The sequence below is a fragment of the Trachinotus anak genome, unplaced genomic scaffold, assembly GCF_046630095.1.
Source record: "Trachinotus anak isolate AG129_WGS33_773 ecotype Australia unplaced genomic scaffold, CSIRO_AGI_Tana_v1 ptg000019l, whole genome shotgun sequence".
NCBI classification, from domain to species: domain Eukaryota; kingdom Metazoa; phylum Chordata; class Actinopteri; order Carangiformes; family Carangidae; genus Trachinotus; species Trachinotus anak.
This window is the reverse complement of record NW_027273870.1, coordinates 24,956,464-24,969,485: the sequence shown is the minus strand read 5'-3', so window position 1 is coordinate 24,969,485 and position 13,022 is coordinate 24,956,464. Positions and strand designations below refer to the sequence as shown.

The following is a 13,022-nucleotide window of genomic DNA, read 5'->3' as shown; positions in this document are numbered from 1 at the left end:
AAAGCTGGCCAATACTGGATTTCTGAGGCTGACACCAGTATTGATATAAGATAATCACAAACACTTGATCATATACATACAGTACCAGTCAAAAGTTTGGACACATTTTCTCATACACTTCAATGGAAAAGTGTGTCTAAACTTTAATAATAATAATATGCTCATATATATATATATATATATATATATATATATATATATATATATATATATATATATATATATATATATATATATATATATATATATATATATGCTTGACATATATCAGCTAATATTCATGTTATTACATAAACTGTTTCTAAATCATCTCCAACATGGCTTTTCTACAATTTCTTGTTACTTATCACCTGACATATACAATACCTACATATCTGTATATGCAATACAGCCCAATATATTTGCCCTGCCTATTTGTTGGCCCAGCTCTATTTCCTGTCTTGCAAAGGATACACATTTATAACAACAACAGAAAACACATTGGCTTTCTTGTTGAACAGACACATCTGACAGTCACAGCAAAAATTAAAGTTCATATTTTATGCAGCACTACTGTAATCTACGGTAAGGTGTTTTTCATTCTGTCCACTAAATAGAATCCACAGGGTTATCTTTAAGTTTCATTGCACAGGACACAAAAAGTCTGAAAACAGTGAAATTTTTATCAAAACAAGACTAAGTTTCTAAAACTCTGACCTGAGAAACCTACAGGTGGAGAACTAAAACAATTTCACTTTTAAGCGCATTGCATTATTAGGGATGCTCCTGTCATCTCAGGACCAATTGATTTTGCCTGATATTGATGACAAATCATCAGGGGACTTAAAATTTACCCATCATACAGGATACTGATGTAGTTTATGGGCTGTCTGTCCTCAAACAAACTTGAGATGGCGCTGCTGTCCACAGAGGCACAACAGTAGAAAGATGGTTCAACCTGTAAGAGTAAGTGATGCCATGCTCAATCTTTTTAAAATAAGGATATTTGGATGAATTTTTCAGATGTATCTGAGTTTCATTAGTCAGCAGCATAAGCCAATGTCTCAGAGGTCTTATTATAGCACCTGTATCTCATCCAGTTTGCTAATGTCATGAGATCAGAGGGGTTGGTAGTTTAACCAGGTCTATAAAAAAAAATGTAACAAGTTTTCGAAAACTGATTTTGCAAACTGCTCTGTCTTCACTCGCACAATTTATCTCAAAACTGAAAGTGCTGCTGATCCAGTATTTGCTTTAATCTCGATTTAGTCCATATCCTTATTAAATATTTATATATTTAAAATTGTATAAATTACATTTTTATATTTTAACATGCATTCTTTTGCATGTATGAAACATTACTTACACACTGTTGGACCCTGTCAGATGAGCTTTCAAATACCAACCAAGTCAGAGACATTTGCAAACAAAGCTGCAAAAAACAAATTATACAGAAAACAAAGAGGAATGTTATCTTAAAGTGACGATGTGGGTCAATATGGGGGGAAATAACAATTGCATCAACTCAACTGATGCCACCAGAAACATTATCCCCCCCCCCTGTCTTTTGCCTTTTGCCAACTTCTTTCAATTTTTAACCCTCATCCTCTTCTTCCTCATCATCACCCTCTCCTGAATCTGGAACCCACAATCCAGAGTCAATACACCTCTTCAGATGGTATTTTCCTTCCTGTAGAGAGAAACAACAGTGAAGTCAGTTCAAGAATGAATGAATGAATAAATGAATGCATGAATGAATGAATGAATGAACGAACAGATGGTATTTTGTGCCAAACAAACACTCTGATCCTCATCAGATTAGTTTTCCTGACTGGAAATTATTATTTCAGAGTGTGTCTCAGTAACAAACACACTAACCTCAGGGTCCAATTTGTTGAGAGCCTCCTGCAGCATCTGAATGTTTTTCTCATCAAAGCTCCTTTGTATTTCCTATAAAACAAAAATCATCATCATCAGTGCTAGTCAAGTGTCTAAGTACTAATGTAATGCAATGTACCTAGTGAAATGAGCACTGCCTATTGGGTATGTCAGCACTGAATCTGAATGTGCCAAGTCGGGAAAAAACGCTTTTAATGTCATGTTTAAAATGCATATGATCAGTTTAATATGCAGCTTACAGTTCTCCAATCTTATTAAGTTTGGTCTTAACTTTATTGTTCTGAAATTTATCATATTACTAAAAAGAAACCAAACAACTTTGTTCAAACTTGTGTGTAAACTTAGGGAAAGTACATAATGCTATTTACCTTGTTCAAAAAGCATAATCCATTCTGGTGAGCTGTGTATTGACTTCTCTGGCATCAATAGACTGCGCAAACACTGACTTCAAAATCTACAAACAATGATCAGATATCTGAAAAAAAAAAAAATGCAGGCTCTCGGGCCTACTACATGACTGTCAAAGTAAATTCAAATACATATAACATTGAAAAGAAAGATTTCTTCAGATATCTCCTGGTCAGAGATTACTCAAGTAATTTTTTCACACTGTACCAGAAGAAAATCCCAGACAAGCTTGTGGCTCAGGATAAATACCTCTTTAAAGAAATACACTTGGCTGGTAGTAAGAAAGCCATCACACAATCAAACAGAAATGTTTGCAGGCAAACACTCCAACAAAGGTGGATGACTGGACTGCAATTGCTCATGAAATAAATCAAAGGTCAGTTTCTCTATGGAGATGACAGAAGACACCATTAAGGGTCAGTGAAAGACCCCTTTGTCATACAAGTTTAATGTCCAATCTAGTTGTGAAATTATTATTATTATTGTTATCATTATTATTATTAATATTAAACAGGGTGTGGACTCTATGTGGAAGAAAACTAGGCACATAGTAAAGAAAAATGCATGTATGGCAAAAATGGCACCAATGTCAGTTCCCTCCTTAAACAAAATACCGACACTGTGGACACATTTGTAAATTAGAGGGGCGCTCAGAGGGTGCAGACCTCAGCCAAGGCTAATGTCAAACAACATACACCAGACTTCAGCAAAAAAACCATAATTCATAGTAAATGCTCCGACTCTACCCCTACTCATGAATTTTAAAAACTGAACAACACAACAACTTGTAGCCAGGTGGCTGATGCTGGTGTGTATAGGTTCATCTGCAGTATTGACTTTTTCTGCCTTGTAGCTTCAGCTGGTACAGCAAAACAAAGTGTTGAATTTGATGTGATGTGTAAACTGGATGGGAGACACCAACGGGCCTGTTGTTCTCTCTCATAGCCACAAGGGATGTAAACAAGGCAGTGTAAAGCTACATTAAATCTTAAACAAGCCATGTTAATTACTGGGATAAAAAGAGGTTTAGTCTGCTGCAGACTTTGATGGATCTTACCTACCAGGATTTAGTGACTTGGTTATTTAAAGACCCTTTATTGAATTGCGCTTGTCTTACAACAGAAAACAGACATATAAGTGACAACGTCATATATTGTGATCTGCTGCTCTGAGACACATAAATGATCACAAAGATGTAGACACTGCAGTGGGCAGATACTCCTAATCTGCCAAAGATTAAACTGAATAACATTCTGTGGTTGTGAAACCAGTCTGATGTAAATGGATGTTTGTATTTGACCACATTCGCTTCTGAAATTGACAGGTTTTGGTTTGTAAATCAAATTGACACTCCAACTTAACCCTAAATACTGACAAATAAAGTAACTTAATCATAGAAGAAGAATTCACCAAACTCCTTTCAAATATCAGGCAATTTAATATTTCTTGACTCAGGAGCACCACTTAAAATAATACACAACTATTCTTCATTATTACATCAACTTTCACTTATTTCAAGATTGCTTTGTAAAATGATCATTCGCCATCTGTTTCTTGCCTTTTGTTACGGTATATCAATCTGCTGTTTTGACACTTCACGGCGCATTTTAAGTCAACAAATTAGAGTGATATTATATGATACAGCTGGCTTCTTTTGTTCCAGTTCAACAAAACAGCAACTGCCCTGTGGCAAACATGTCAGAAGTGAATGCGTGTGCCAGTGTGCGCATGTGTGTGTGTTTGTGGTTACCTTTGGCAGTGATTCATAGACCTCTGCAGGGTCTAAACCACCTGGGCCCAGTCTCTTCTGCCTCTCCTCTTCCACCAGCTCCTTCATGGCGTCGTCCATACGAATCTGTGCACAGCTGCGGACTCGCTCCTTCAGCAACTCCAGCTCACGGTCGAATGCATCTTGGTATGGCTTGTCTGCAGTCTGACATCGAGGATATGAAATGAGACATTTCAGATGTCCTCAGGTTACTTTCTTTAGAAATCCCTTATAGTGAGAAAGAGAGATTTATTTCTGAGTGCAAAATATGCATTGCCATACATTTCATGTAAATGGGAAAGAGATTTGAGTGATGAATATATTAAAGACAGTTGTCAGGTGGCTATAGGTTTGATTATTTCTACCTTTACATACAACAGATTAAGGAGACTCTGTATAAGATTCTTCACAGGCTGCACATCACTCCTGTTACCTTACACAAAATAAAGCATGCCCTACCTCCTGAATACATTGTGCCATTCAGATATGCAAATGTTTTCCCACTGCTTTTTGGAGTGTAAACTCACTTCTAGATCCTGGGCATTTATTTCCATGAAAAACCCTGGGCTGTTCCTCTAAGGTCCTCCCTGCCGGGAATTGTTTCTCCCCTTATCATACTCTAAAACTCTTGATAAGCATCTCTTTATCACCGGCAAGTGCATTCTGCACAACTGGATCCAAGATACTCTACCTAATGTCATCACCCTCCCACATGAAAGAATCTGGGCTGTTTTATAAAAGGGAATGATGGGTTGTTTCTGAGGTTTGATTTTTTTTTTTCTAGATTATTTAGCTGCAGATTTGGAAAACTTACTTCTATGGGGTAAATGCTCCTTTGAGAGGAAGACCCCTCTCATATCATTAACTTCAGGCACTTCATGATACATATGATATTACTATTGATGTCTCATTAACCCAAAACACACATCTATAACTGGACTGAAGACTGTTTTTGATTTAATTTCATTTGATCTATTTATGTTGTGGTGGGGTTGTTGTGTATTGTGCTGTTGTATGTGTTGCTTTCTTTTTAAGCTCAAGCAAATTTTCCACAAAAGACTAAACATAAGATATGATCAAAATTTAAAAAAAAAAAAAAAACCCCTATGGAATGCGACCACACAGATAAAGATGCAAGAGATCACTTTTCATTACAGACCTTGATCCTTGAGAAGAATTGCCTGAAGCAGCCTCTAGGGTCGACCTTCAGTGTCCGGGCCAAATCCAAGATGAACTGCATGACAATGGCCTGGTGGGCCACCTGCTCCATGAGTGCATGTTTCTACAAGTACACAGAGAATTTACAAGGCTTTACCGGGCTGAATGAGTCATTTTTATCCACAGCATGCAGACAATTTTCTCACAGCACTCACCTCATCTATCTCAAAGTTAATACAGATGACAACAAGGCAGTTAGCTGTCTCTTCGCATACCAGATGTGGGTTGTCTGACAGATACTTCTGACTGTCGTCCCAACGCCGCAACATACCTGGTGCACACACACAAACAAATCCAGCAAAATGCTGCCTTTAACTTGAAAGCCTGAGTTTTTTTTTTTTTTCAACAAACACATCGCTAGGTTGCTAGGTGACACAAAAAAAAAAAACTGCCTTGTTCCCCATTCTGACTATGTCAGTGTCATACTAGAAACAGGAACAGTAAAAAAAAGATGTTCATGGAAAAATAATTTCCATGGTTTCGACATTTTAAAAGGGAAGTTTACTGATTTTACACATGAGTAATTTTACTTGCCACCAGAGGGACAGCTCAACCTGTGAAAACTGTTGTATAATGCCTTCTGTGGCTCTGAAAAATCTTTGTAAAGTCTGAAAATTTAACCTTGACAATGTCATCTGGTTTATCTCGATTGATTTAGAGAGTATAAACATGTGAGTACAGAAAGCCAAACATTCACTCCCCATTCAGGGCAAGAGTTATTTGCTTCCAGTGGTGTATTGTTCCTGCCCAGTTTGTGTTGCACAGACACTATTGTACTTTGACATTTGAAAATGTGAGGCTCTCCAATGTCCGGCTAATTTCAGAGCGGAGATTGGAGTTTGTAGGAGACTACGAGCAGCATTGAGTGCAAGGGGAGTGAGAGAGGTTGTCACAGTTAAGTGTTTGATAAGATGTTGTATAATTATCAACTTGTGGAACGCTGTTAGCCCTCATGGCTTATGTTTACAACCCCACCAAAAGTATTTCCTGTCTGCTTTTCCTCCTCACCATACGAGTATATTCCCAAAGGCAAAATCCAATTTGACCACACGTTTATGAAAAAAATCTGATTGTTTGCATCACTGGAAATGTAGGATTCAGCATTTTTTAAGCTTTATCCGTAAGAGGGACCACAACTCTGGCATGTATTCCAGAAAGCAGGTTTAGTTTGTCTCATCTCTGTAATTCAAGTTTCTTAACCTCTTCCTCCTTCCCTCTTGCTGAGCCTGAGGCAGCTGTCTGACACCACATTTACTCATTCATACGGTCATTGCCAAAGAGCATGTCAGAGCACATTCATTTACAGAAGTTAATGTCAGGAGGAAAATGAATGATCAAAATGAGTAGTATGAACTTGTTACCTAAGGTTACCTAAGATCTATCTTTACCAACGCCTTTACTTTTATGATGAACCTGTAATCAATGTGAGAACAGAGATCCTGGATTCATCATCACCTGAGATTAAGATCTATTCACTGCCTTTCTTTAACACTATGACTCATCAAGACAACTGTCAGGTATCAGTTCCCCTGCACTGAAACACTCACTGTACATTACTGTAGTAATCATAGAAAATTAAAAAAAAAACAAAACAAAAAAAAAAAAAAAACTGTGTGAGGTTTTAGAAACATTAAGACACTGATCTATGTAGAATAATTTCTCATGTTGTGATTGGCCACACTAATGGAACATTCCTGTCAGAGACATAATATATTGGAGATTATGTGAATGTTTGAGTGAGGAGACTGAGATTTTAAAACTGTTATTGAATAAAGGTTCCACATACTTTTAATGTGTTTTAACAACATTTCAGTTTTTATGTTTAAATTAACATTTTGAAATATGCCGTTTGATTTCATCCCCTGCTGCCACCAGCATTTTACCCTTGTCAAGTTACAGCTGAATAAACACATTTAAAACTCTAATGCAACAAACAGTTGGATTCCAACTTGATCAACCATTGAGGAAATTCAAGTCTGCTAAATAATGAATGAGTGGACTATGCTGAATAAAACGCAGTGTTTACTTCTTAACTTCTCCAGCTCACTCTGTCACTGCTGCTGCTGTGTTTTGGAAGATAAATGTGAATTGTCACATATTAATCTTTATGGCTCCACTAGATTAAAAGGGAGGCACTGCTCTCTATTCAACTGTTGCCAAGGTGAATCATAGTATTTGAGCTCCATTGATGATTTTTTTTCCATCTACCAGACATGCACTTAACTCAGAGAGCTGACGCTGATCAGCTGTTCTGGAGCCAAAAACCCTGGGTTTCCCATCTCAGGGTGAGTAAGTTTGTTAAACCCGCATCTGCAACAGGCTTCTGCTTCAATTTTGACCATTTTTTATTTCTGTCAATTTTGATTCCTCCAACTGTAAGTGAAATAATGAATTGCTCAAGTTAAACTTTTACAATCATCAGCATACGTCACAACTTATTAATTGGTAGCAATCAAACTTATAAAGTCATAAATACCCCATTGTTTAATATACAAAACCCCACTTGAAGGCATTATATGCCACAAACAGAGTCAATAAACATGTTAAACCAGTTAAACCGTAAAATTCCCACAATTTTATAAGTATATCCTTGATCCCAAAATTGTTCACTATTTGCTTGGTAGTAACTTTCACACTTTGTAGTGTTGTCCAACCGCACTTTATATAGTGGAGGCAACTAACCCACATTGCAATGTGAAAAGTATTGTACACTATTCAAGAGATAGCTACCAACACGAAAGAAGACATGAAAACTGTGTGTCTGTGGAGTTTAAGATGATTTAGAGGTAGTGTTTTTTACACAACAGCACAGAGTATATTTGAAAGAAAATATTGAAAAATTTGAGTGAAAAGGAAGGAAAATTCAAATAACATAACATCAGTTTCATCAAGACTAAAGCATACCAAAGTGTTTGATTTCCTTTGAATACTTCTGCACAAATGTCTTGTGTGTCTCCACCTTGTCCTCCTCCATTTCCTCCTTTGTTGCAGGCTTGATGTTGAGTACACTCTAGAAAACACGTTTAAGAAAATGGATAAATCAACATACTGGCAAGTCACACTGAACCTTGTAAATCTTGCGACCCTGCCAGGTCTTACCTTGCTGAAACCTTCTTTGCTGATAGTGTCGACGTTCCAGGGTAGTTTCTTTTCTTCTCGCCGGTGTCCCTCGATCATTTTCTCAAACGCCTTTTCATCCTTCTTCAGTTTTCTCACCTCAGCCTGAACTTTCTTCAGCTCAGCCTCCCTCCCCTCATCCTCCTCTCCCTCCTTCTTTCCTTCTTCTAGCTCTTTAAGTCGCCCCTGTGCTTCCTCTAATAACCTCTTGCAGTCAGCAAAGTTGTTCTCCAGATCTTCCCCTCTCTGCTGAAAGTCAGCCATTCTCTCCAACCGGGCCTGTTGTAGCAACAGTGGATGAAAGTAAAGACGTAAATGATTGAAAGATGAATAAACACAAATTAAATGGAGGGTAGAGAGTGAACGCTGAAGTGGATCGGGTTGGGAAAGGGGGCAACATTTTGCAATGTGCAGACCATTTCATTAAAAAAAAAAAAAATCAGTGCCTGTTGTGGGAGAAAGATCTGAAATATGTAGATATGAAGTATTACGTCTCTGCTGTGTCTGGCTACAGAGGCATACAATAAAAGTTTGAATAAAAATTATAAGTCAGGCCTCATCTATTCATCTTCACTACTGTCTCAACATGTAGAAGGCCTAATATGTACATTCACAAGCTGAAATAAACAATGATACCAGCCCACAACATTTCAAACATGTCAGCCAGTGGAGTTATTTGGACTTTCCCACATCTCAAAGAGCATTGATATCACAGTTAAGAAACACTGGAATGAAAACAAACATTAAAAACCAAGGGGAAGATGGAGACTACAAGCCACTCAAGAACTGACTTCACAAGTCACGTGACAGCTGGGCACCAACAAGTTAAGCTCATTATCCAGATTCACAGTCAAACAAACAGAGCTTGACCATTAGCAAACAATCTATTTATATAATCTCTTATATAATCTTTTTTTTGGCCTCTTACCAAGGTGATACAGACAAGGACTGAAATACAACATTATTTCTGGAGTCTGGCAAATACTGGACTTTTGAGGCTCATGTCAGTGTATATATTTGAAATTTGAAAATGAATATAATGGATAATCATATCTGCCAATATTCTTTTTTTTAACACCTACAAGACATACACATACATATTTGATGAGTATACCTTAGATTGTCTGTTATAAAATTATTACTAATTTCACAGTTAAAAAATAAACTCCTCAGTGAACAAGCTGCCAAATCTAAACTTGAAGTCCACTTGTTAGCTTCTTCCAGAGCTTTCAACTGCATCTCACAATCTGCATTGACGAATGGAAACAGGTAAGTGATGAAGGCTGTGAGATGCAGTAGAGAGCTCAGGAAAAAGCTAGTAAGGAGACTGCAAGATGACGAAAAAAGCTAGTTAAGTGGACCGTCAATGGAGATTTCCAACACACTTTTAGTGTCAGATATTATGACTCATTTTTACACATGATAGCTGTTGAAAAACATAAATGGTGCCCAATATTGACATAGAGTCACACACACTGTAAGTTGTTCAACCAGACTCCATAATATCCAAATGTGTTTCGATAGCTGCCCCCCTGGATACAAATAAAGTCACAAATTTTGTCTGGTGTTACCAAATACTGTTATTTAGATATGCTCACAATATTTATAGCTGTATCATCAGAAACCGGTAGCCACTAATAGAGCAGCTGTCAATACTATATTCAATCAATCAATCAATCAATCAATCAATCAATAGCTTGTTTTCAAATAGTGTGTTCTCTTCCATCTCCCTCTTTTTCCTTTTCGTAAAGCACTTGTTTTAAAGGGTGCTTCACAAATAGTTTCCTTGCTAGTCTTTCGCCGGGAGACCGTTTGGCGACAGACACCGTCTCAGATTTTTGTGTAACAACTGCCGGTCAAACTGTGTTCGCACTGCTCTGGTTATCGGTCTCTTACTAAGAGTCACTTCTACTGGTAAAACTAACCAGGTATTAGACTCCAAACTTCACGGCTACAACAAGTTTCACTGCTGACCCGGTGTCTCATTCTGAATAAACTCGGCGTATCGACGTACGGACTGACGACATCTTCGTCGTCCGACACATAGATGTGGTCCCAGACGCTGTAGTCGACGCCGGCCCCGGTGCTCATCCTCCAGCCTCTTTCCGCGTCCTCTCCCCGGGGTTTTCCAGTGTCGGTAACAGCGGAGGAAAACTGCAAGGGCTGTCCGGCTGGGACAGCACACCAGCAAAGCGTCGGCAAAGCGAGCAAACGGGAGGGAAATGGATCGTTTTTTCAATCCTCTTATGGAGACAAACCGCCGGCAGCCGTTGAACCAGATCCCCGGTTCAACGGCAGCTGCGCGCGCAGGGAATTTAACGGCTCATACGTCATCAAAAAGAGCAGTTTTTTTGTTTTTTGTTTACAAAATATAATTTAAAAAAATATAATGATTAGGAGAAACATAAGTAACATAAGTAAGTAACATAACATAACACAAACATAAGTAATATAAGAATGTTTATAATAAATGCAGTTTAAAGCAATGGAATTGGGGATATTAATGCTAAATAAGACAACATTATTAGACAGTAAATGAAACCCACAAAAAAGCAGCACAGACATACAGCTGGCAGTTCTGAGGAACACCACACTAAAACTGATGCAGTGTGATACAATGAATACATGTGAGCTTAAGAGATGGTTTAGAGGTGCTGATTCAACTGTAAGATAATATTGGAGGATAGTTCATATTGGTGCTGTTTGACTTTATTGCATTATACAGAGTGGTGTTTCTTCCTCTTTAGCTAAGTGTGCATAACTATATATGAATATATAAAGGGGCTATTTTTAGTAGGAAGTAGCTGTTGGTTGGTGTTTCATTTTCTAAATGACATTTTATAATGACACTACATTCCACTCACCTCTACTGTAGCCTATTTGCGAAATTTCAGAGACAGAAATCTTAAATCTAACTATCTGAATGACCAGATACCACTACTGAGAACATTTTCATTTTCTTTCATTTTCTTTTATTTATTCACAGTTTGGGTGAGGGGACACTTTTAGAGGAGTGGAAGACATGTACAATTGCAAGCCTGGCCTTTTGCCAGCATAAAAACATGTACCCACTGTGAAAGGGTTCCAGGCCGGATACAGACATGTTTCCTCTGCAAGTGTTTTCACTTTTTGGCCGTGTGATCGCTCTAAAAAGATGCCCATAATACTGAGTCATTGTTTGCAAAAAAAGTGACCTGTCATTTCTTTTCAGTTTTAGGGTTGTACACATGCACATATGACCCCAGGGGACTAGGGCATGAACAGTGGAACTAGGGGGAAATGTATTCCCTACAGTGAGAAAACAAGTTAGCTGATAGATCTAATAAAGACTGCATTCATATACGTATACATATACACACATATTGTTCTTCAGTTATGACAGGAAAACATGATCAATAACACATACATTCTTTTCTGTTGTCCTCTTTTCCTCTCCTTATTCTCTCCAAATGGGGGAGTAAACATTCCTGGGCTGTAGTCACTGGCTCCACCTTAAACAGCCCCCGCAGTATAGTTTCCCGTAAAAGCCTTGGTGATCCATAGTCCCAACTAAATTAAGCTGACAGTGAAAAAATCTCACAAACAGGAAACCTTTAATGACTATGTCCTGTTCTTTCAGTTCATTACACATCCCTTTCATTTTGTCACACTGTAAAACGTGATAGGCATGTCTGACAATCCTTTAGTTATACAATGAAGCAAGGTCAGATTCTTACATTAGATAACTGGAATCTAAGGCCAGTCTATAGATAATATTTTAACTTAACATATTTAGAAGGTAAAAAGCAGATAATCTTGTTTTTTTTTTTAACATACTGGTGCATCAATATTGTGGTATTTTAACATTGTCTTGTTTAATTACTTGCTTTATTTTACTTTAAAAGGAAGAGAGAAGGAAGTGATGACATGTATTCATGTTTCAAAAATAAACTGGACAAAGCTTATATCTCCTTACAAAAATTCCAGTGTGAAAATTGTTTAATGTCACTCAGATAACACTACAACATAGTACACACACACACACACACACACACACACACACACACACACACACAGACACTTACAATAAGTACATGCACAACACAGAAACTGCTGATGGAAGTGGGTTAGTGTAAGGCCAGGCTCAGGCTTTCGGTGGTTTAGTAGCAATTGTGACATTCTGTGAGAGAAACTGAACTTCCTATATGAAGCTGAGAAGTTCTTTGCAGTAACATGACCAAAATAAAAGCAGTAAAAGAGAAACAGAAAAACAGTACGTTCACCTAGACAAATGAAAAAAGCATAATACTGACACATTAGCATGAATATAATTTCCAATTTCCCTCAGTAAATGATAAAATAGAAAAGCGTTTTTTTAAAACTGATGTTGGAATTTACTATTTTACTAAATGCAAAGAAAGTCCTCTTTATTTACAGACTGCTTTCACTCTTAATTATAACATGTCAGACCCTTATCGGATCTTATTATCAAACAATATGCACTGTTTCAATATACTGAGAGACCTTCATCCTTTTCATCCACTAACAATAAACCATAATCCTGTTTAAAACTGCAATTGAAACAAATATTGAAATAATGAGAAACGGCAAAAAAAAAAAAAAAGTACATAAATCTACATTTCTGTAAACGTGC

General features: G+C 37.4%; 1 protein-coding gene across 4 annotated transcripts; it reads right to left on the bottom strand.

The window, feature by feature from the left end:
* Window positions 1–231: 231 nt before the first annotated feature.
* On the bottom strand, window positions 232–10,716 carry cdc37 (cell division cycle 37 homolog (S. cerevisiae)). 4 transcript variants are annotated; one of them, XR_011694424.1, is made up of 9 exons: window positions 10,364–10,716; window positions 8,372–8,668; window positions 8,177–8,282; window positions 5,428–5,543; window positions 5,214–5,336; window positions 4,037–4,219; window positions 2,247–2,332; window positions 1,858–1,929; window positions 1,603–1,669 (listed from the first exon to the last, which is right to left on the bottom strand). XR_011694424.1 is itself a non-coding variant. In XM_071504733.1 (8 exons), exons 1-8 carry the CDS (start codon window positions 10,478–10,480, stop codon window positions 1,574–1,576), a joined length of 1,110 nt encoding a protein of 369 aa, XP_071360834.1. In that variant the 5' UTR covers window positions 10,481–10,715; the 3' UTR covers window positions 232–1,573. The 4 variants fall into 4 exon arrangements, 3 of the variants coding, with proteins under 3 accessions (XP_071360834.1, XP_071360836.1, XP_071360835.1); XM_071504733.1 differs by lacking the exon at window positions 2,247–2,332 and having other exon boundaries at window positions 232–1,669; window positions 10,364–10,715; XM_071504735.1 differs by lacking the exon at window positions 2,247–2,332 and having other exon boundaries at window positions 232–1,669; window positions 10,404–10,715.
* Between the last annotated feature and the right edge of the window lie 2,306 nt (window positions 10,717–13,022).